This window comes from Bactrocera dorsalis, chromosome 6 (assembly GCF_023373825.1).
Source record: "Bactrocera dorsalis isolate Fly_Bdor chromosome 6, ASM2337382v1, whole genome shotgun sequence".
Lineage (NCBI taxonomy): Eukaryota > Metazoa > Arthropoda > Insecta > Diptera > Tephritidae > Bactrocera > Bactrocera dorsalis.
In genome coordinates, this window is record NC_064308.1 from 16156557 (window position 1) to 16182550 (window position 25994).

Consider the following 25994-nt stretch of genomic DNA (forward strand, 5'->3'; position numbering starts at 1 on the left):
TCGGTTGCTATTGATTAATGTATGCGGTTCAACTTTATTTGAGTCATTGCTTACTGTGAAGGGTATATGGGAATATGTGCAAGTTTTGGAGAAGTAAGCCAGCAATTACAAATGCTGGAATACGCTAATCACTGGAATGAAAATGAAGTTCGCATACTTTTCGATATAAACCTCGACATTGTCAAAGACATTTTACATCGTCTTCGCTAAAAATGGGAAGTGGTTCAATTTCGGTTGATACTTCCGGTGGTTCGATATCAATTCCATCTTCCCTTTATCAATTCACGAAGGACGAACTCATCACAAATGTTCGGCCAAATTATCATAACTACGATTCCTTAAGTGCACGCACAATGTTAATGTTAGCTGCCAAAAATACCCATGTTGTTGACTTCAACTGGAAGATTCAAAGTCAAGTTCCGGGAGACTTGCGCTCATACAAATCGATCGATCGTCTTGACTATGAAGACGACTCCGCGAATTATCCAGTGGTACGAGTATTCCTAAATTCTTTGGACAGGCTTGGTATGCCACCGCATCATTTGCGTCTCAAAGTAGGATCTGTCGTTATTATGTTTCCCAATCTTCATGCGCCGAAAGTGTGTAATGGAACCCGACTGATTGTGACGCACCTATCGAGTACAAAGGGACAGAATGCTTGATCCTACGAATTCCTTTGAGTTCTAACGATTTGCCATTTCAGTTCAAACGTATTCCGTTTCCAGTGAAAATTTAATTTGAGATGACAGTCAACAGGACCTAAAGATAGTCGCATAGTGTGAGTCATAATTTTGGAAATGCTATGTTTTTCACATGGCCGTAGCGTGCTCACGAGTTGGAAAACCATCTTTTCTGTACACCGGAACAGAAACCGAAAAATGTTGTTTATAAAGCTGCGTTACATTGAAAAAAAAAAAAAAAATGAAATGATAAATTTAACTTTCTTTTCATTTCAAACTACATAATTTCAGCAGGACAACGGTTGCGGGGTCAGCTAGTATGTATATAAAAGAAAGACGTGTTAGTTACACTATTTATAACTCAAGAACGGCTGAACCACTTTAGCTGAAAATCGGTGGGGAGGTAGCTTTGAACCAAGCTAAAGACATAGGATACTTTTGATCTCTTTATGTTAAAACTCAATGCAATAATTATATTAAAAATTAAAAGCATTTGCTTAAAATGCATCTTTGTAAGAATCATTTGAATATTTTATTGCTTCAAAAAATAAAATACCAAGCCATAACTGCTAGAGTACAATCATTAAATTTTATGTTTCCTTTTGACTTGACATCATCGTTACATTCCGCTACCAATACGATCGAATCTTTCTCGATTATGCAGTAATGGACGAAGGATACGAAATATTTTAAATGAAAGGACTGTAAAATAGCATGGCTCGACTTCATAAGATATTTTGTATCCGATTCGTATCCCCTCCAGAAATGATGATTTCGAGACGAGTAAAGAGATACGTACATATAATTATACGAAGATATGTGTTATGTCATGTGTAAAAGGTTATTTATCAAGTTAGGAATGCCAAATTGTGAAATCACTGTATTGCTTAATGAAAAATCTGCTGAAGATTTCTTTGAGCAATTGTTGACCATCGGTAATCCGATTCGTATAATGAGTAATGAGAATCGAATGGATCGATTTCATTTCTCAATAATTTCTGTAACTTTGTCTCATCGAAAGACGAACATGTTAGCAAACATCTTTACAAAAGTAATGAGTTGTTGAGTGAGCGAACAATTTTAGCGGCAAAGAATAAATATGTAGAAGACCTAACTTTTTGTTCAGAATGAGTAAATCGGATCAATGCAAGAATTCAAATCTATTACCTAAGTAATGAATGAAGATGAAGCTACTAACTAATCAATTGAATATTTAAACTCCTTGGATGAACCAGGCTTGCCAACATGCCGTTTGAGATTAAAATACTTCAATTTCCGATTTTGTCACTCGTAATGACCATTCACAAATCAAAAGGTCAATCTTTTAAAGTTTGTGGTTTGAATCTGGACTATCCGTGTTTTCCGCATGATCAGTTACTTATACTATATGTGGCATGTTGGAGGGACGGACGGTCATCTGCGTTGTTTGTTCTTGCGCCTGATAATTAAATAGAAAATATCGTGTATCACAAGGTACTTAACAAAAGAGTACGACCTCCGCAATAGGATACATGAACAGTAAAGAATCATTAAAATCCTTAAATATTTTATTTGCATTTCCTAAAAAGAACTTAATAAAATCCAAAACCTGCATTTTTGTTTCCTCTAAGACAAAACAGTGTTTGCCGGGCTCTCTAGTTTTGAATAAAATTTGGGACATAAAATTTATTTTATTAAAAATCGAATAAGGTTTCGTTTTATAACAACTTGAACTTGTAATAAAACTTATGGCAGGACTAAGTATGTACATATTTGGGAGCAATGATCTTCCATATAGTACATACGTACTATGTACGCATTAACATATGTATCTCCTCATTGACGTAATATTTCAATTTTTGAACTCCAATCTTTCGAGCTTTGAATTGTATGAGAAAAAGCATACTGTTTATCTATGTGTGTATTTGGTCGGCGTACCGCAATGATTAATTTTGTAAAATCAAAACAACTGGCTTGAATAAGACAAACTAAAGTACTTTTAATTAATACATAGAAAATACCAAACTATTAATATATATATGCATTTAAGCAAAAAAGTTTAAAATTATCTACGTACTTCTTAGAGACTGATGCAAATTCAACATATGTACATATGTATGTGTTTATGGAATCTTATAAATCGAAACTGTGTAAGCATTGATATAGTTTAATCAAATTTCTTGCTAGGTGATTGGATGCATATTAGAATGAAAACATTAGTTGATTTTATATACAGGTACATGCCGTTGGTACTGGTGAGTTGAATACTGCATATGTTGGCATGCAGTAGCGAAAAGCTGTTGCTCCATCTGCTCCGGTAGCTCCCGCTTCTGGAGCCGATTTTCCAGAATCGCCAGCATTACTGCCGATACCGGCGGCGGTTGATGCTCCGGGTCCGTTTGTACCTTGGCCCGCACCGCCCAATGTAACTGCTTCGGTTGTTTCCTCTTTTGTAGCTTGATCTTCCTTTTTTTCCTTATTCTTTTTCTCATGCTTTCGAAGCTATAAGGTATATACATTTAAATATACATATCCATATATATGTTTTATGTACATTATATACAATATATAATTAATATATCCAGTGACTATATTTACATACACATCTTTGTACTTGGCTTTCGAATTAAAAAATACAAATGTCTTACCCTTATTGTCACTGTAATGGTTATATATTTAATTTAAACCCCATCAATAGATATATAATACCTGTATTTCGTAGTACGCTATTTGCCAAAAACAATAAGTAATATTGTGAAATACATCTTCGAAACATTGATATATAGTAAACTGAGTAATACGTTATGTTAGGTGAGAATCATACAAGGATATAAAGCAGCTCGTTAGGTTAAGTAAGGTAATCAGACACATATATTTAGACAGGAAGAAACATTGGTCCGTTGTAATGCCCATAATTACTTAAGTATGGATTAAGAAGACGGTCGCATATCAGCAAATTGAGCATTGAGCCACGAATAATATCTTTTGGACTTCCAGTCCAACTAGGACGCCAAGAACTCCCTATGTATGGATTAAAAAGACTACCGCATGCCCACAAAGCGCCTTGAGTCATCAATTTGTTGAGACGGCTAATAGAAATTCCAGGCAATTCCCCTGATTTCTAGAATGTATGACTAACGAGATGCTTCAACCTTAGTCTCTCGAAAGCTGGACAGTAAAGAAAAAATGTCAAAATGCACCTCACCTTTCTCTATGCAACTTATGCAACTTGCGTCCTTCAAAATCTTAGCATCATCCCGTGGGCTAAGAATGGGTGCTAATAGTACAGCGTCCAGTTATAACTCCTATCATTGGGACAAGATAACGACGTAATCTTGTACTCTTAGTATATTCTTATAGCCGATTACTGTGAAAATTTCGGCCATGTTGTTCGACCTTCGAAGTAACATGGAAGTACTTGCGTATATACGGTGAAATTCTCAACCTTACAGCGTGGATACCCAAGTGGCCTGTTAGAACCCTCATAACGAGAGAGCCTTACTAAACAGACTGTGTTGAAAAATATTTCGCACATATTTCCAAAATTTTCGAAACTAAAGCACCGTTTATAAACAAATTTAGAAAGGTGAATTCTATACAAAATAGTATGCTCGTTCAAGTGATCTAACCGCCCGCTTTTTCAATTCTCCAAGTTTTTTTTTCAAGTTTTGGACGAGTTTGACTACTGTAAATTGCTTAAATGATAAGTTACTCTCAATAGTGGTGAACGAAGATTTTTTAAATTGCTTTTTGTTAAATATTAATAAAAAGTTAGCTACTCAATCTGATATCATTATTATCGGGGGATATGTTATAGCTTTATCATACCATTCTATTTTCATTTGGTCGAATTATTAATTGAATATCAAGGGAACTGAATGGTTCTTGGAGGGGTCACTAATTTTTTTTATGGCAAAAGGAAATATTTCTCTAGGAACGCAGCAGAATTGCACATTCGTTAGAGAACATAAAGCGTAAGGTTGCACCGAAGTGCTGCCAATCTGTTTAAACAACTTTTGTGATTTGTTCGATTCGAAACTTTCCAAATATCGGCGAATAGAAGACAACTAGTTTACAATATAATAGGTTGTCAAAAAAATATTATTAATTATAATATTATAATATATATATAAATATTATTAATTGAATATCAAGGGAACTAAATGGATCTTGGAGGGGTCACTAACTTTTTTTATGGCAAAAGGAAATATTTCTCTAGGAACGCAGCAGAATTGCACATTCGTTAGAGAACATAAAGCGTAAGGTTGCACCGAAGTGCTGCCAATCTGTTTAAACAACTTTTGTGATTTGTTCGATTCGAAACTTTCCAAATATCGGCGAATAGAAGACAACTAGTTTACAATATAATAGGTTGTCAAAAAAGTCTTGTAGTATTTTCGCTAGTTGGCGCTGAGAGCACGTAGTTCTAGTTTTATTCGTCGCATCGGGTCATGCTATATCTTTTTGGAAAGCACATTTCACGCGCTAACACGTGTTTGATTGATTGTCTTCTTTTAAGTCGTTCGTGAGTTATAGCGTCGCAAACATGGAGCAAAATAAAGAGAAAATACGGCATATTTTACAGTACTACTACGATAAAGGCAAAAATGCATCTCAAGCCGCCAATAAAATTTGTGCAGTTTATGGACCCGATACAGTTTCCATTTCCACCGCACAACGATGGTTTCAACGTTTTCGTTCTGGTGTAGAGGTGGTCGAAGATGCGCCACGCTCCGGAAGGCCTGTCCGTATAAATCATTTGAAGAAGCTTGGAGTCACTAAGAAGCTCGATGTATGGGTGCCACATGAATTGATTCAATCAAAATACCGCAAGACTTTTTTGACAATCAATATTTCCTTTGATCTATAACTGCATGTTTTAAATTTTTATTCTCAAAGATGCTTTTGCACTTAGATTACTGTATGTACTGTATGTATATGTAACGCCATTTTTTAAATTTATGTTTCTTATTATTATGTACTATACTTATACGTATTCGTGTTATAAATTCAATGCTCACAGTAGATACAAAATTTTAAGACATTTTAACTTGAATTTCGAGCGAAAAACCATTCGCCGAAATATTTTCTTGTAAGGTTTCACATCAAAATAATCATTAGTGTTTAGTATACTTTTGTCTTTGCATTCGGCGATTTTTACGATGAGTCAAAATAATCAACATAGAAGTTTCATTAAATTTTGTGTGCTAAATTAAATTTCCGAAACGTTCAGAATGTTGGAAAAGACAGATTATTCAAAGAGGGTCGTAAATGCATTGTACAAAACGGCCATCAACATCAACTGACGATTAACACGTCAACAAAATAAAGTAATTGATGCAAAGATCTTACCGGCAACGTTGAAATATCGGAAGGATTAGTGAAATGTATTTTCAAAAATGTTTTGAGCCTAAGAAAAGTGAAAGTCCGATTGGTTCCATAATCACAAAATTTTTTCGGAAAACAATGTAACGTATTATTACTGACGATGAGTCTTGGATCTATGCTCACAACACGGAAACAGACGAACAATCGACCGAACATCGTGTCAAGGATGCGCAGAAGCCGAAAAATCCAAGTCACAGTAGGTCAAAATTCATCATTATCGTGAAAGTTTTCTTCGAGGTGTGGTGCACTCCGAATTCGTTCAGACCGTTCAAACTGTCAACAAAGAACACTTTTTGAGTGTTATGCGTCGTTTGCGCGAAGCTATTCGTAAACACAACAACTATTGATTTTTGCACCATGATAATGCACCGTCGCATATTGCATTGATTCTTCCTGAGTTTTCCTCCAAAATTTCGCCATCCAATATCGTGCTGCAATCACCGTATTCGCCTGACTTATCTCTGTATAACTTTTGGCTATTCATCAAACTCAAACGACCGCTCCGAGAAAACCATTTTGAATCAATTGAAGACATTAAGGAGCTAGTATGACACTTTCAAAAAGACAGTTTTTCGATGGTTTATATAATATTTCCAAAAATATCCGGTAGAATCGGCAAGCTCGTATCTTATATAGTTTTTGGATGGGAACGATCTAAAGAGCGACCGCTTGAAGATACAAATATATGTATATAAGTGATACTTTAAACGCGGTCTTCTCGAAACGAAAATTTTCAAAATTGCTGACATCATAACTCAACGAGAAATTAACCAATCAACTTCAACTATACACTGACAAAAAACCTTTTTGATTGGTTGAAAATTGTCAATTTGATATTAGAAAAACGTCCATTATTTACCTAAAAAAACGAAATTTTTTTTCAAAATCCCGCTATTTTGTTAATTTTTGACATTTTTCAAAGATCGTATGTCATTGTATAGAAAATAGCTTTAGGTTTATAAACTTATTGAATTTTTTTGTTCCAGCTAGTCATTCGGCCGGAATCATGTCAGCAGTTGAGCACTTTTTTTGGCACCTCTGAAGACAGCACATAACTCCGTTATTTTTCAACATGTTTTAAAAAAGAATCTAAGTTTATTTTAAAAAAATTCACGAAAATCGCCTAATTAAACGTGAATCGCTGGAGGAAGGAGTCATGTGTAGAAGTTCACGCAAGTGAGGAAAGTTCTCTGATCGCCATTCACTTGGGAGTGGCCAGAAACGATTCTTTTACATATGACTCAAGCAGCTCACGACTTCCGGTCTTCGAACAAGTATCCTCTGGGTAGCCTAAGAACATCCGTTTGAAGGCGAGCTAAAGTGAGAAGGCGAAACATCCCCTGCATAGGGTTGTGCGCTGGGTTTGGGACCCGCCACGTAAAAAACACCCCCAATGAAAAGAAAAAAACAGCCTCGGATGAGAGACCCCCCTTTTGATGACGACCATGGCAAACGAAATAAGGACTACGAATTGAGGGCATGCACCTGGAATGTCCAGCCCCTTAATTGGGAAGGTGCCGCTGCCCAGCTGGTTGATGTCCTCGTGAAAACAAAGGCTGACATCACCGCCGTCCAAGAAATGCGATGGACGGGACAAGGACAGAGACGAGTAGGTCCTTGTGAAATTTACTACAGTGGCCATATAAAGGAGCGCAAGTTTGGTGTCGGATTCGTGGTGGGAGAGAGACTCCGTCGCCGAGTACTATCATTCACTCCGGAGAATGAACGTCTAGCCACAATCCGCATCAAAGCAAGGTTCTTCAACATATCGCTGATTTGCGCCCACGCCCCGACGGAAGAGAAGGACGATGTGACCAAAGATGCCTTTTATGAGTGCTTAGAGCGCACTTATGAGAGATGCCCCCGCCACAGGGCAAAGAAGGTATCTTTGGCACTACGGTCGGTAAATTCAGCCTCCACGAGGAAACATCCCCAAATGGGTTGAGGCTGATCGACTTAACATCGACTCGGACCACTATATTGTTGCAGCCAAAATTTGCACCCGCCTCTGTGCAGCAAAAAACGCACGCCAACAGACACAAGAAAGGTTCGACGTCGAGAAGCTGCAATCACAACAGACAGCCGAAAGATTTTATACTCGGCATGCACTCCTGCTCTCTGAGAGCACTCGTCAACAACTCGGTATAAGGGAACTGTGGGACGGCATTTCAAACTCCTTACGTACAGCTGCAACCGAAACCATTGGTTTTCGGAAAGTACAAAAGAACAGCTGGTACGACGAGGAGTGCCGTGTCGCAGCGGAGAGAAAACAGGCTGCCTACCTCGCAACGTTACGATCGACCACAACACGTGCGGGATGGGATAGATACCGAGAGTTGAAGAGGGAAGCGAGACGCATTTGTAGACAGAAAAAGAAAGACGCCGAAATGTGTGAGTACGAAGAGCTTGATAAGCTGCCCGACAGGGGTAATGCTCGAAAATTCTACGAAAAGATGCGGTGACTTACAGAAGGTTTCAAGACCGGAGCATACTCTTGTAGAACTCCCCAAGGTGATCTAGCCACCGATGCCCAAAGCATACTTAAATTATGGAGGGAACACTTCTCCAGCCTGCTGAATGGTAGTGAACGCTGTTGTGCGAAGGTGAACGCTGTTGTAAGAAGGCGAACCCGATACCTCAATCGATGACGATGGAGCAGACGTTCCATTGTCCGACCATGAAGAAGTTCGAATAGCAATTGCCCGGCTGAAAAATAACAAAGCGGCAGGGGCCGATGGATTGCCGGCCGAGCTATTCACACATGGCGGCGAAGAACTGATAAGGAGCATGCATCAGCGTCTTTGTAAAATATGGTCGGATGAAAGCATGCCTAAAGATTGGAATTTAAGTGTGCTATGCCCAATCCATAAAAGAGGAGACCCCACAATCTGCGCCAACTACCGTGGGATAAGCCTCCTCAACATCGCGTACAAGGTTCTATCGAGCGTAGTGTGTGAAAGATTAAAGCCCACCGTCAACAAACTGATTGGACCTTATCAGTGTGGCTTCAGACCTGGTAAATCAACAACCGACCAGATATTCACCATGCGCCAAATCTTGGAAAAGACCCGTGAAAGGAGAATCGACACTCACCACCTATTCGTCGATTTCAAAGCTGCTTTCGACAGCACGAAAAGGAGCTGCCTTTATGCCGCGATGTCTGAATTTGGTATCCCCGCAAAACTGATACGGCTGTGTAAACTGACGTTGAGCAACACCAAAAGCTCCGTCAGGATCGGGAAGGACTTCTCCGAGCCGTTCGATACCAAACGAGGTTTCAGACAAGGCGACTCCCTATCGTGCGACTTTTTCAATCTGCTGCTGGAGAAAATTATTCGAGCTGCAGAACTGAATCGAGCAGGTACAATCTTCTATAAGAGTGTACAGCTGCTGGTGTATGCCGATGATATTGATATCATTGGCCTCAACACCCGCGCCGTTAGTTCTGCTTTCTCCAAGCTGGACAAGGAAGCAAAACGAATGGGTCTGGCAGTGAACGAGGGCAAGACGAAATATCTCCTGTCATCGAACAAACAGTTGTCGCACTGGCGACTTGGCTCCCACGTCACTGTTGACAGTCATAACTTTGAAGTTGTAGATAATTTCGTCTATTTAGGAACCAGCATTAACACCACCAACAATGTCAGCCTGGAAATCCAACGCAGGATTACTTTTCCCAACAGGTGCTACTTCGGACTGTGTAGGCAATTGAAAAGTAAAGTCCTCTCTCGACGAACAAAAGCCAAACTCTATAAGTCGCTCATAATTCCCGTCCTGCTATATGGTGCAGAGGCTTGGACGATAACAACAACTGATGAGTCGACGTTGCGAGTTTTCGAGAGAAAATTTCTGCGAAAGATTTATGGTCCTTTGCGCGTTGGCCACGGCGAATATCGCATTCGATGGAACGATGAGCTGTACGAGATATACGACGACATTGACATAGTTCAGCGAATTAAAAGACAGCGGCTACGCTGGCTAGGTCATGTTGTCCGGATGGATGAAAACACTCCAGCTCTGAAAGTATTCGACGCAGTACCCGCCGCGGGAAGCAGAGGAAGAGGAAGACCTCCACTCCGTTGGAAGGACCAAGTGGAGAAGGACCTGGCTTCGCTTGGAATATCCAATTGGCGCCACGTAGCGAAGAGAAGAAACGACTGGCGCGCTGTTGTTGACTCGGCTATAATCGCGTAAGCGGTGTCTACGCCAATAAAGAAGAAGAAACGTGAATCGCTAAGTGCATTGAAGGCTATTCCGGAAATTCGCTTTAACAACTGTTTCGAAGATTGAAAAATATGTTAGCACAAGTGTATACGGGCGACGACATAAATTTTGAAAAATAAATTATTGCTACAAATAAATAAGATTCAATTATGAACAAGCAGTATCAATGCCGAATTGTCTGTCAAACCCAAACCTATCAAAGCATATAGAGTTGGTAAACTCACATTATCTATAAATATCATTTCACGCAACAGCCGATAGTACAGCCTGCATTTCTGCGACCTGGGCCTACAAGTGGCCATCATAGACAGAAATTTCTCCCCCCCGAACACAATTCAGGAAAGATGGGTAGAGATCGACCACAGATTGTCTCCTCACAGGAGTTTGACTCTTCTGAGACCCTCAGGGGTTACAGGGTCATCAAGTGCACGGGCCAGGCCTCGCTAGATTTCCTGACGGGTAGTGTTGCCAAAATAAGCAACGCCTTTGAAGGCCACCAATTGAGCCTTATATCCGCCAGGGACACCCCCTCTAGAAGAGCCAGGCGAAAAACTCCTGAGGTGCATCAAGCTGCAAAACAAATATATACCTGGTATAAATGAGTTTCAGCTGATCAAGGAGGAAAAACCAAACAAAGTAAGTATACCAATTCTGGTGGCCATTTGCGATGAGTCCTTTGAGGCTCTTAAGAAAAATACTATAAAATCAACTTCGGAATTCGCAAGGCCAGGCTTAAAATCTTCCAAAGCGACAAATCGGCTGACGAAGACGACACGGAAGAGGTCGACGACGCCAGCCAGTTGCTGCGGAATGTGGGCATCAAAGAAACCCGAGATGCCCAATAACTTAAGATACGTACAGATAAACCTGCAGCACTCGAAGAGTGCTACAGCGAATCTGACAACCCTCATAAACGAGAGAGGCATCGACATCAGCCTAATTCAGGAGCCCTGGGTCAATGAAGACACCATTAAATGGCTAAACAACAGCAACTTTAACCTTTGTTTTACACACGAAACAAAGGTAAAACTAGGGCATGCATTCTTATCAATATAAGTATAAATGCATTTCTTTATCCAAACTCTTGGTCTCGGCCTACTATGCCCATGACAAAGACATACCACCGGCCCCGCTCGCCGGACTTGTAGAGGACAACAGGAAGGAAGATATCCTAATAGGATGTGCTGCAAACGCAAGGCTCACTGTTTGGGGTAGCTCCAGTATAAGCACCAGAGGTGAGTCACTCTTGCAGTATATTCTGAATAGCAACAAGGACCATAAGCCAACCTTTATTTTCCAAAGCTTTGATAGGTTCCCGGGGTGGGAGAAAGTGCAGGACCTCACGCTATCAACAGACACAGACAGTTTCGTTGTGGATAACTGGAGGGGATCCGATGAGACTCCATGTCGGATCACTCCTGGATACCCTTCAGCATCCGCGAGAAATACAGTACTCTCTCATATATCGGAACTCTAGAAGAACAGCGTGGGAAAAATTTACCAGTATAGCAACAAAATTCCTTGAAAAGGGAGGCAATAAGAGTATTAGAAATCCTCAGGAACTAGATTCAGAAGTAGAGAAGTTGGAAAAAATCTTAACCACAACTTTCAGTACATCCACACCGCTAACAGCTCTGGAAAAGACAAAGTCTCTTCCTTGGTGGAACAGTAAACTCAAGAATTTGAGAACACAAATAAGGAAAGCTTTCAATGAGAGTTTTAGAACCAAAATCTGGCAGCCATATAAAGATATTATGAAAAGATACAAAAAAGCAGTCAGGAAAGCTAAAAACGACTCATGGCGATCTTTCTGTACATCGATAGAAAGTTGCAGAGAAACCGAGGAGAGGCTGAGCAAAATGCTATCCAAAGATCATCCTTATACTCCCTATATTAGGGCGGAGGAAAATGATTGGCCCTCCTCGGCAAAAGAGTCTCTGGAGGTACTTATTGCAACGCACTTCCCCGGGAGTCAGCAAACACCTTTAATGAGGGTTCTACTAGAACAACCGATAAATGCAGCTGATTACCGAGCCCAAACAGTTTTGCATCATTTAAAGCGGCAGGTCCTGACGGGATTATGCCCATAATGATGCAAAAACTGGTAGAACCAATGGTTCAAAGGCTTGAAGATATATACAAAGCTAGCATTCAACTATCTTACATCCCAAGAAGTTGGAAAAGAATTAAAGTAGTGTTCATTCCGAAACCAGGCAGAAGAACACGCGATAATTCCAAGGATTTTAGACCTATAAGCCTCACCTCCTTTATGCTGAAGGTACTAGAAAGGCTAATAGACTTGCATGTAAGAACAATAATGGCGGATAAGTTATTGAAGTCCCAACATGCGTCTATTAAGGGCCGATCAACGGAAACTGCCTTCACGAGGTGATAAGTGTAATTAAAAAATCACTACACTACAAACAATACACCATGGCTGCTTTTATATTTCATAGAGGGCGCCTTCAATAATGTAGAAGTAAGTGCTATCATTAACTCTCTGAGACATGGTGGCATAGAGGACACTGTGTGCAAATGAAGCAATCGATGCTTGAGAATAGAAAGATTACAGCATCAAACGGCGCTGCAACACAAACAAGTTATGTGTGTAGAGGGACTCCTCAAGGAGGGGTCCTCTCTCCGCTTCTATGAGTTGTAGCGTTGAACGAAATACTACTTCAACTGAACGGTGGAGGAGTGAAAGCAGTAGCATATGCAGACGACATAGTGGCATGTTTTCTTCAACAGTCAGCGAGGTTATGGAAAGAGCACTTCGAAGGTTAAACCTATGGGCTAAAAACAATGGACTAGTAGTTAACCCGAACAAAACAGAACTGATGCTATTCACAAGCAGAACCAAGATACCTCAGTTTCAACTTCCGGTATTAAACGGTACAACACACACTCTATCCCCCACAGCTAAATACTTGGGGGTGAAGATGTACACCAAACAGTCCTGAAAAATAAATATAAAAAAAGAATAAATAAAGCATACATGGCCTACTATACTTATAAGAGAATCTTCAGTAAGAATTGCTGCCTCAAACCTAGTATAATCATGTGGATGTATACGGCTATCATAAGACCTATACTTACATATGTAGTTCTGGTATGGTGGCCAGCGCTAAACAAACAATACAACATTAGAAAATTGAACAGAATACAAAGAGCACCATGTGCGGGTGTTACGTGTGAAATTAAGTCATGTCCGACTGATGCGCTCAATGTGGTCCTGCATCAACTACCCATAGACATTTTTATTCACAAAACAGCAGCTCTTGCAGCGATAAGAATAAAAGAATTGGGTAGTTGGAATCAGCAGAACTACAGACATAGTGTAATCCTAAACAAGCTTATCATTAATAAATCAGACTAAATTCTCCCAAAGCTGGATTTCAATAGACACTTCCAGGTAAGGATACCATCTAGACGAGAATGGAGAAGAGGTCCAATAGGAGAGGAGGATATCATCTCATTCTATACCGACGGGTCCAAAATGAACTACGGGGTAGGCACGGGGGTATTCTCCGCTGATCTGGGCATATCTTTCTCTATATGTCTATCGAACTCGGCTAGTATTTTCCAAGCAGAAGTAGGACAGAAAAAGAACAAACGACTTATTACATAGGTCAAGAAAAAGTATCTACAGAGTAACAGCTACCACAACAGGGCACCGGTCATTTGGGGAACATACGTTCAAAATGGGCATGCCCTGCAACAACATCTGCCGAGGCTGCAGAGTAGCAAGGAACAAGGAAACAATTTTCCACTTTCTCTGTGAATGCCCAGCTCTAGCGCAGATCCGACACAAAACACTTGGAATCCATCAAGCACCAAACCTTGAATGGATTTCTACTAAAAACATGTCAGATAAGTAGTTTCATCGAAACCTCAAAATAGTTTGAAAGAGAAGGTGAAACGTAATAGCAGATACAGGAGGTTCTACGAATAGTGTATCAAAATGGCACATCAAGTGCTAATTGAGCCCGATAGACAACAGGGCTGCACTCCTACCTACCTACCTACTCATATAACGATACAGTTAAAAACTACTAGAAGCGCGACAAATCAATAACTAAATACACCACAGACATTAAATTTTTCCTCCGAGATGGTATGAGAGGGTTTAATACGACCCGGTGCTAAAATAGACGATGGGCGTCGCTTCACCCACTTTTAATAATAATTAATTTAACACTCAACGATTACCCTAGCCCGAATCAGCCGAGTCATAAGAGGCAAGAGAGGTTCAAGCGTTGCGATCTTAAGCTGCTCAGCTACAAAAGCAAAAATGTCAACAGCACAAATTAAGAATTAGATTAAGGTATGTTTATTAGTTTTGAATGTTACTGATTAAAAGTAAATAAAATAATTTTTTTATTGTTGAAGGGTGAGTCTGTTAGATCAAATGTGCTGGAATGAGAACTGAAAGCGTGACATATAAGGCGGAATGGTTCGTTTAACTAAAAATTTGAGAAGTAAAGGTTCTATTTGAATCTTTCACCAACCCAGGGAACATTTTTTTAGTATGTGGCATGATAATCTTCTTCTTCTTTACTGGCGTAGACACCGCTTACGGCATTATAGCCGAGTCAACAACAGCGCGCCAGTCGTTTCTTCTCTTCGCTACGTGGCGCCAATTGGATATTCCAAGCGAGCCCAGGTCATTCTCCACTTGGTCCTTCCACCGGAGTGGAGGTCTTCCTCTTCCTCTGCTTCTCGCGGCGGGTACTGCGTCGAATACTTTCAGAGCTGGAGTGTTTTCATCCATCCGGACAACATGACCTAGCCAGCGTAGCCGCTGTCTTTTAATTCGCTGAACTATGTCAATGTCGTCGTATATCTCGTACAGCTCATCGTTCCATCGAATGCGATATTCGCCGTGGCCAACGCGCAAAGGACCATAAATCTTTCGCAGAAATTTTCTCTCGAACACTCGCAACGTCGACTCATCGGTTGTTGTCATCGACCAAGCCTCTACACCATATAGCAGGACGGGAATTATGAGCGACTTATAGAGTTTGGTTTTTGTTCGCCGAGAGAGGACTTTACTTTTAAATTGCCTACTCAGTCCGAAGTAGCACCTGTTGGCAAGAGTAATCCTGCGTTGGATTTCAAGGCTGACATTGTTGGTGGTGTTAATACTGGTTCCTAAATAGACGAAATTATCTACAACTTCAAAGTTATGACTGTCAGCAGTGACGTGAGTGCCAAGTCGCGAGTGCGACGACTGTTTGTTTGATGACAGGAGATATTTCGTCTTGCCCTCGTTCACTGCCAGACCCATTTGCGTTGCTTCCTTGTTCAGTCTGGAGAAAGCAGAACTAACGGCGGGGGTGTTGAGACCGATGATATCAATGTCATCGGCATACGCCAGCAGCTGTACACTCTTATAAAAGATTGTACCTGCTCGATTTAGTTCTGCAGCTCGAATAATTTTCTCCAGCAGCAGATTGAAAAAGTCGCACGATAGGGAGTCGCCTTGTCTGAAACCTCGTTTGGTATCGAACGGCTCGGAGAGGTCCTTCCCGATCCTGACGGAGCTTTTCGTGTTGCTCAACGTCAGTTTACACAGCCGTATTAGTTTTGCGGGGATACCAAATTCAGACATCGCGGCATAAAGGCAGCTCCTTTTCGTGCTGTCGAAAGCAGCTTTGAAATCGACGAATAGGTGGTGAGTGTCGATTCTCCTTTCACGGGTCTTTTCCAAGATTTGGCGCAAGGTGAATATCTGGTCGGTTGTTGATTTACCAGGTCTGAAGCCACACTGATAAGGTCCAATCAGTTTGTTGACGGTGGGCTTTAATCTTTCACACAATACGCTCGATAGAACCTTGTACGCGATGTTGAGGAGGCTTATCCCACAGTAGTTGGCGCAGATTGTGGGGTCTCCTTTTTTATGGATTGGGCATAGCACACTTAAATTCCAATCGTTGGGCATGCTTTCATCCGACCATATTTTGCAAAGAAGCTGATGCATGCTCCTTATCAGTTCTTCGCCGCCGTGTGTGAATAGCTCGACCGGCAATCCGTCGGCCCCTGCCGCTTTGTTGTTCTTCAGGCGGGCAACTACTATTCGAACTTCTTCTTGGTCGGGCAATGGAACGTCTGCTCCATCGTCATCGATTGGGGTGTCGGGTTCGAATTCTCCTGGTGTTGTGCGTTCACTGCCATTCAGCAGGCTGGAGAAGTGTTCCCTTCATAGTGTTCCCCAACTCTCGGTATCTATCCCACCCCGCACGTGTTGTGGTCGATCGTAACGTTGCACATAGGTTTCTGCTAGTGCATACTGCGGCTAAAAATATAAGGAGTTGTCGCAGGGCAATGACATTTGGTACATCATTGTTTTGGATTCCAATCAAGAAAAAAATGAAAAAATGTTTTTAAAAAATTTTATTTTACGCCCACCTCCCATATAAGGTGAAACTTAATTTTTGACCTACAGCACTGATTTTTGGTACATAGCATTTTTATGACATTGTATATGTTAGTGTTAAATTTAAATAATATCCGCCCACTTTTACGCCCACCTCCCATACAACTAAATTCTTTTTTATCAAGTCTCTTTTAGCAACTTTTTTACATTTTCGTGACATTCTGACATTGTTTTTTTTCAAGGGGGGCAATTTGGGGCAGCTGAATTTTTTTTTATCGTTTAGCTGAGACTTCAGGCTTTAATTCGGTATATGTATGTCGACAGCGGTAGACAGCGCTAAAAAGATGCACCACTTTGAATTTGAAGAATATTGAAATTTTGACGTCCAAATTATGTTGTTCCACAAAATTTTTTATGCATTATTTTTTTCAATGGATTTTGATGCAAATTTTTTCTTTGATACATATTATAAATGAAAAATAATAACAAAGTTGGATTTCAATAGTTGTTTTATTGTATCAATGATTTGACTTTTGAGTAAATTTTTTGCTAATTTTGATGTTCTCTACATTCACCAACTTTGGGTATTTCTGAACAAAAAACTAATGCAGATAGAATGCTAATACTTTGGGAAAATAATATATAGATAGTTGGTAACAAACTGTGAAATTTTCATTCAAATCAGACAACATGAAATTTTTGAATTTCGGCCACAGATATCCCAATGTGCGTTGCGAGGTAGGCAGCCTGTTTTCTCTCCGCTGCGACACGGCACTCCTCGTCGTACCAGCTGTTCTTTTGTACTTTCCGAAAACCAATGGTTTCGGTTGCAGCTGTACGTATGGAGTTTGAAATGCCGTCCCACAGTTCCCTTATACCGAGTTGTTGACGAGCGCTCTCAGAGAGCAGGAGTGCAAGCCGAGTAGAAAATCGTTCGGCTGTCTGCTGTGATTGCAGCTTCTCGACGTCGAACCTTCCTTGTGTTTGTTGGCGTGCGTTTTTTGCTGCACAGAGGCGGGTGCGAATTTTGGCTGCAAAGATATAGTGGTCCGAGTCGATGTAGGACCTCGGAGCGCACGCACATCTAAAACACTGGAGACGTGTCTTCCGTCTATCACAACATGATCGATCTGGTTGGTGGCTTTTCGATCCGAAGACAACCAGGTAGCTTGATGTATCTTCTTATGCTGGAATCTAGTACTACAGATAACCATATTTCGGGCCCCGGCGAAGTCGATCAGCCTCAACCCATTTGAGGATGTTTCCTCGTGGAGGCTGAATTTACCGACCGTGGTGGCAAAGATACCTTATTTGCCCACCCTGGCGTTGAAGTCGCCAAGCACGATTTTGACATCGTGGCGGGGGCATCGCTCATGAGTGCGCTCCAAGCACTCATAAAAGGCATCTTTGGTCACATCGTCCTTCTCTTCCGTCGGGGCGTGGGCGCAAATCAGCGATATGTTGAAGAACCTCGCTTTGATGCGGATTGTCGCTAGATGTTCATTCTCCGGAGTGAATGATAGTACTCGGCGACGGAGTCTCTCTCCCACCACAAATCCAACACCAAACTTGCGCTCCTTTATATGGCCACTGTAGTAAATGTCACAAGGACCTACTCGTCTCTGTCCTTGTCCCGTCCATCGCATTTCTTGGACGGCGGTGATGTCAGCCTTTATTTTCATGAGGACATCAAGCAGCTGGGCAGCGGCACCTTCCCAATTAAAGGACCGGACATTCCAGGTGCATGCTTTCAATTCGTAGTCCTTATTTCGTTTGCCATGGTCGTCATCAAAAGGGGAGTCTCTCATCCGAGGCTGATTGTTGATTTTCATTGGTAAGATTTTTTACATGGCGGGTCCCAAACCCAGCGCACAACCCTGCGGAGGGGATATTTCGCCTTCTCACTTTAGCTCGCCTTCAAACGGATGTTCTTAGGCTACGCAGAGGATACTTGGTCAAAGACCGGAAGTCGTGAGCTGCTTGAGTCATATGTAAAAGAATCGTTTTTGGCCACTCCCAAGTTAATGGCGATCAGAGAACTTTCCTCATTTGCGTGAAGTTCTACACATGACTCCACATTAAAGACTTTAATAGCATTGTGTTCATTTGCATGTTTTGTCACATTAGTAAATAGTTGATTCGAATATTGGTTTTGCGTATGTTAAAAAAGACGAAAATCCAAACAGATTCTCTGACACCATTGAAAATCAGAATTCTGACAGCTAAGCAATTCTGTCTTGGATTCCACATCACCCCTGACTAGGTTTTTCTCCAATATTGCTGGCGTTGAATCCCTAATAAAATTCACCACGCCTCGATAATTGAAGAAAACTGTCAACATAACGGCTCATCTTTGCCACGATACTCGGCCGATCGATTGTATGTTTCCGTGTCGTAAGCATAGATCCAAGAGTCATCGCCAGTAATAATAAGTTTCATGACATCCTGGTCAGAAAGCATTGTTTCACAGTCGTTAACGCAACACTGTTTTTCGAAAAAATTTTGTGATTTTGGAACCATACGAGCTTAAGCATCGATTCTCATGCACCAATCATTTTGAAATTTTTCAAAAAAAAAAACAATCATATATGCCAAAATAGTTTTAATCAATTTTGCAAAAAGATGTAACCTTTGTAAACAATATTTTTTAACAATTGCTTTTTAAGCTTTTGTAATCACTTTTTGAAGTTATACTTCTTATACGAGTTTGGAAAAGGTTGCGATAGATTCAGGTTGCGCAACCTTGCTCAATATGAATCTAACGCAACCTTGTCTGCGAAGATGTTCGAGCAGCAAGCGAAGCTGTGACAATCGGCGATCGTTTGTTCGTTTCTTTCGGCACAGCTCGGCTTTTCTCCCAACAACACAATGTTGCCATGCTTATGCTGTTGTTGTTTTTGTAGAACAATGTTTCAATTTTTGGTTGGTGACATATTCACATGTGTGCGCATATGTATGTTTGTGCATTATTGAAGTTATACTTCTTTTTCTTTCGTTTGTCTTTCATTTCTGCGAATTCTCAACTATTTTGCGTATCTTTTGGTTGAAATACTCTGCGTTGGCCGTTGAAAAATTAAGGCTATACTTTACAGGATCATTTCTGCAGTTAGTCTTTATTTACATTTTTTGGAAATCGACCCGCGATGACGAGGTATATCGTTTTATCTGACAGCGTGAGGTTTAAGAAGTTCATTTCTAATTTTGTCTTGTGGCATATTAAAAATGATGTTTCTTCGAAAATCGTTCGCTTACAACGGATAAAACGACTTCTGAGTGGTGATTTTAATGAATAAATTCCTTTTGGTTGAAATGCTCTGTGTTGGCCGTTGAAAAGTTAAGACTATACTTCTCAGGATCATTCATTCCTTTCATTTCTTCAAAGAAATTAATGACCTTTAGAAATATGCATATTTGCATTATTTCGTTGTCATTTCCATATTCGTAGCAATAGAATTTCAATGGCATAAGTAAAGTAATGGCCGCCGATTGTCACCCCTTGCCGCTGTAGCAGCTTCGCCTACGAACATGCGTAAATATGTATGTTTGTATACGTATGATCGTGAATACATATCGACGCAGATTTTTGCGAGAAGCACCAGAAAGTTGTGCAATGTATGATTTTTGGCTTTTGCCATCGTCGCGAAAAGACGACTTGTTGGCAAAGGCATGCTCGGGGAGATGTTACGGCCTCTGTTTTTATGAATGAAGCGAGATCGCTGGTGGAATTTGCTCCTGCGTTTATGAATGAAATCGTTTTTGTTGTAAAATGTACTACACTTGTTCTTCGCCAATTTGGCTGCCATATTGACTTGTGAAGATCAATTTTTTGTTGGTGACATATTCATATGTGTACGCATATGTATGTTTGTATGCTTGTGCATTATTTGTTTGGCAATGTATGCAAATATATGTACATATAACTATATATGAATGTATGAACATGCTAGTCAATACGCGCACATGTAATAAGTATATTGATAAGTGATGAAAATATGATTTCAATTTCTGAACGCGCACATGCGTATACATACACTCATATGAGCATGTGCAGATACACAAGATAGGATAGAAGATGTATGGCTTTTAACATCGTATACTATACAAATAAATATTTTTCTTACTTATAGAAATTAAATTTATCCCAGCAATATACATAATATACATATACAAAATATTGCTGTGATAAATTTAATTTCTATTAGTAAGAAAAATATTTATTTGTATAGTATACGATGTTAAAAGCAAAAAATTAAAAATTTATTCTGTCGAGATTCGAACCTGTGGTAGCATCTTGACTTTCCACCAACACCACCAATGACGCTTTGGTTGCACTGACTTAAGTATGGTTTGGTTATGCATGTGAGAAACATACGATGGTTCTAATTATTTTGTTTAAGTATAGAAATATGCTTTTGTAGAACATTTGCTTTCGCAAACATACAGACAAATGTGCAAACGACATAATATATGTATGTATGATTGTTTCGCATTTTGCTTCTGAATATCACTAAGAAGTATAACTTCTTCCGCGCGTAGGGACTCCACGCACCTTTTTTTTCTTTATTTGTGTAAAAAAATTTGGATTAGCTATATTTACATGTCATATTAATTAAAAATCCAAAAATTTTAATAACTAGTTTCAACTGATCGTATCTTTCATCGAATACAATGCAGTATCAATACTGGAAAAATAGAATTGCTTAGCATTACAAATTGGCTCATCGCCCCCTTATAATTGAACTGTCTTTTCTGTTTTCTCAAGCGAACTTGCAATATCTGTTCAACGTACGTCAGATAACAACTATTAGATACTACTATTTAAAAATTAACTATACTCCCTTGTATGTTTATAATTTTATGCGAAATATTTTATGCGAAAATATAGAACTATGTTTTTGTATCACTACATAGTATAATGCAAAGTCGCTTTCTCTGTCCCTTTATCTCTATGTATGCTTAAGTCCTGTTTATTGTGTTTATTTATTTTGAATAATTAAATGTTTTCGTTAAATTGCAAACACCGGCTGAACCCTACGAGATTTATCAAAATAAAGTACGAAGTATTGTACCGATTGAATATAATGGATATCCCACAATACGTTGTTAATTTAATAAAGGTCTATTAGGCATATGAATTAAATTAACATTTAGGAATATAAAACTAAAATTGCCGGACTTAGCGTTTTCGGCTGTACCGGCCGCCCGGGGCGGTTGGAGCGATCGGACACGTTTATTATCGGAGCTCTCTAGCGAGAAAAATAACAATCTGTCTTTATATATAAAAAGTACATGTCACGTTGTTTGTTCGCAAGGGACTCCTAAACTACTGAACCGATTTTAGTAAAATTTAGCACACTGTGTTCAGTTCGAACCAACCTAGATAGGATAGTAAAAGCAATTCACAAATAAAATATACAGTGGAAGTTCTATTAAATTGACGCTCTATTAAGCAGACATCTTCATTAACCATGCACATTGTTAATGTTTATTAAGTACAATTTCATTAAGCGGACAACTCTGTTAACTGAACAGAAAGGCTGGTAACCAGACATTGGGAAAGCAGCCTTAAATTCGCTATTTTTCCAATGAATTTTATTTGTATGAATATGTACATATATTCAAAATTAAACATCAAGAACAATTCCTTGGATTCTTATATATATACATATATTTATATGCATATATGTATATATAATATGTAGTAATGCCAAATGCCAGTTTTGTTGTAATATTACAATTTAAGAACGGGTTCACCATCCAAACCAAAGATTTGTGATTTTGTCAGACTATTAGTAGATGATTTATGTGAAGTTTGCAGAAAATCGGTCGAGCCGTACTTTATTTATCACATTTCGCTGACAATTGGTAGGAGGTAGCTTATAACCAGGAAACAGACATAGGATACTTCTTATCTCTTTATTTTAACAGTCAGTACAATCCGTAAATACAAGAATTATATTTCAAATCATAAGCATGTGTTCAAAATTCATATAAGAATCAATAAAAATTTTATTACTTAAAAAACAGAAGTAAGTAAAAAAAAAATAACAACACAGAGCTAATGTGGGAGAACATTAATTTTCGTATGCATGCATACATACATAGTATATGGGTTATACTGATTGTTGCTCCTGAAGAAGGCAGTTTTTTTTTAGAGCGAACCCATCAGACATTTTTAATATCAGAACAAAAAATGGTATTAACATTTTCGTCGTTAAGGCATTGCGGCTATTTTACTAGATTATGGGCGAACAAACCAAACGTGATATCTAACATAAAAGAATAGCGGAATAACTGCAGTGTTGATAAAAAGGACTATTATAATTTGAGTTATACAGAAATATTTTCAAAAAGTTGCACAGTATGTGCATACAATTTCAAGCAGATCATTCTTCAAAAATAATACACTTGCAAAATATTGGGAATGGTAGAATAGAACTGCAACCAAAAGCGTAATGCGATGAATCATAACTGGCTCAGTAATCAGTAAAAGGCCGATGCCATAACCTTGCCTGCCAACTTTTTCGTCTTCCCACATTTAAAGATTGGTTCATATTGTGCAGTCCACCAGGCTGACTGTCGTTTGGACTCTAATGTGAAATGATGGAGCCATGTTTGTATTGTTATACACCGACGCAAATATTCGGTTTTATTATGATAAAAGAGACTCCCCAGAATCAGCAATTCGTTCTTTGTTTGTTTGAACTTGCGTGACACCCACTTTGCACATGCATTGTCCTCCGTGCCCATTTCGCCTCTTTCCAACTTAGCAAATCTCTTTTCAACGGCTGATTTCCCTGAAGCAGAGCCTAAATTCAATAGTTGTTTCCCCTCAAAAAGCAATACTTTATTAACACACGAAATGCTTTTTGATCCATTTTTTGTACACTAACACAAGTTGCTTCACACAAAATGCTATATCTCATTAACTAATAGTTCATCAGTTGCAAAAATTATAAACATATCTTTTAAAGATAGGGGCTGACTAGAAATCATATGGATGGTATTAGTACTACCATCTATGTACCAGCCAAGGTAAAGGGTAGACGAGTCCTCTAGTATTATGAACAAAACAATGGGGTAAATCAATTTTATTGAATTAAAATATGCAAGGAAAGTTACCTAAAATACTGTCCTGAAATTCTTGCGTATTAGGCAATTGCCTTACTTGTCTATTTGGACGGGCCTGCCCTGTGAAAACTTATAGGTAAAGTATTTGTATTTATTTATACACATATTTATATACATATAGTAGTTAGGTAAGTTTATTAATGCGTTCATTCTTCCATATTAATAACATATGTGAGTATAGTACCTACTATACATGTTGTAAATAATATTATGCATACACAATACCTCCCCTGTAAATATATATTACATTTTGTAATTATACAAATACAAATATATTTAGCTTAAGAGAGTATAAAGTATATACTTACATAAGAAAAAAACAAAACTGTTATTGCTGTGTTTTTGTTTACATACCTCTGCATAGTGTTCTTCATTTTGTTGCAACAGATCAACACAAAGTTCAGCCAGATGTATGAGGTCTTCGAGTTTCTTAGCTGCCGGTACTATGATTTCTCCACGGAGATCCTCTTTAAACATGTAAAGGTTAAACAGTTAAGTCAACTATATAAAGATAGCTACATAGCCAGGGTATTAAGATTAATCTACAGATAATTGGTTGGAATCGTAATAATCTTATACTTATATAAGAATGAAAGTCTCTTTCATTATGTCTATCCATTACGTTCGAGCCACAGCACGGAAAGACGTGAAAATTTGCACAGATATTCCTTTAGTCCAGCAGAAATTCCTAACGGAATCCTTTATTGCAAAGTTTGGGGTGATTTTGCAATATAAATATATATATTATATTATATATTGTATGTATATACTAACTGGCTCTATCGTGCTTCGCTAGGTATAAAGTGAAATAATAATAAACTTTTATTTTAACTTTTATTAATTTATTAAAAAAATTATTTTAAATCTTAATTGTAATCGTTTGAATTGAAATGGCATATCAGTTGGAATCATTGGGATATGCGGTTTCAAAAAACGTCTCCTTTTGATTTAGCAGTTAAGATCGTAGCTTCAATCAAATTTGGCAACAACTTTTTCACTGCCAACAGCAAGAGGTTGCAAAAGTATAAAAATATGTCATTTGAATTGTAAAATTGTATTTTTGAACATGACTCATAAAAAGCTTCGACATTTGAGATGTCCCAAAAATGAATGAATACAATGGTTCGGGAGGAGTTTTTAATGTTAGTAATCTCCCTTTGCCATTAGCACAACACATCCCTGGCGTTTCACCTTGAAAGTTAGCCGGATAACAATGTGAACAAATTGCGTCCACAATTCCAATGTATCCATACATACTATAATCAATCTGACGGCACGATTCCGATTACTTTGGCGGTCGGGGGTATGTGCTAATAGGGGAGATTTTCGAGAGAAGTTAAAAAAAATGTTGTTAACATAATATTTTTTGAAATATTCGCGATTAAAAATTCAAAAATTGGTATAAATAACATATGGTATTGTACAATGTTTAACTAAATTTTTCCCATTTTTATTGATATATACACTTTAAAAACTAAGTTCACATTTCAATTTTATTTTTTTTTACCAAGTTTTTTAATTTAAAAATCACTTGTCACACTCATGGCTGAAACCGTTAGGTTGTTTACAATTATGAGGAAAACCAGCGTTGAAAATCTAAAAAACCAAATATTATATAAAGAATTTTTAACGACAGCGTTTCCTTTGTTTGTACTTTCGCGTGAAATTTTTTTCTTTACTAACTATAAAGAAAAGATTGGTACAACATTTCTAATTGAGTATAATAGAGTTGTGACCACATTTTCCTTACAAGGAGCGTTCCAAAGTAAACTTTTTGATTCTAGCGCCATCTATATGTCGATTGGTGCATTAGAATCTGCTATCTTTATCGATTGTCCAGCGAGAATTCCGTGACATTTCATTAATTAGAAGTGAAGTTATTGCGTTTTAAGTGTCAGTATGTTTGTGTTATCCGTGCGAAAATAAGCTTCAAACAAAGAGCCAACATTAAATTTTGTTTTAAAATTAGTAAAACTTTTATCGAAACGTTTAAATTGATGAAACACGTTTATGGCGATGATTGCCTATCCCGTAGCAGAGTGCAAAAGTGGTTTCAACGTTTTCAAAATGGTCGTGAGGACATAAATGACGATCAACATGTGGGCCAATCAAAATTCGTGATTACCGGAAATTCCATCGAAACTGTGCGTGAATCCATCAGAAATCAGCCGAAATCTTCATTGAAATTCATAGATTCAAAATGCACGGTTAGTTGC

At 38.8% G+C, this 25994-nt stretch overlaps 2 protein-coding genes and 1 pseudogene across 22 annotated transcripts in view; 2 read left to right on the forward strand and 1 right to left on the reverse strand.

Moving 5' to 3' along the window:
- LOC125779360 (zinc finger BED domain-containing protein 5-like) overlaps positions 1–25994 on the forward strand; it is a 451651-nt gene that overhangs the window by 193370 nt on the left and 232287 nt on the right. The gene's annotated exons all lie outside the window — the stretch shown is intronic.
- LOC105221871 (calcium-dependent secretion activator) overlaps positions 1–25994 on the reverse strand; it is a 249448-nt gene that overhangs the window by 82489 nt on the left and 140965 nt on the right. For 17 of the 20 annotated variants that reach the window (XR_007423219.1, XR_007423220.1, XM_049460126.1 and 14 more), the window contains 2 exons: positions 24133–24245; positions 2904–3161 (listed from right to left, as the gene is read on the reverse strand). Coding sequence is in view for 18 of the 20 variants with exons in the window: in XM_049460126.1 (XP_049316083.1) it covers positions 2904–3161; positions 24133–24245 (371 nt within the window). In the remaining 2 variants the exon portion in view is untranslated. The remainder of the gene's footprint in view (positions 1–2903; positions 3162–24132; positions 24246–25994) is intronic. The other 3 variants (XM_049460125.1, XM_049460132.1, XM_049460124.1) reach the window with 1 other exon arrangement.
- On the forward strand, positions 19723–19925 carry LOC125779884 (small nucleolar RNA U3; annotated as a pseudogene).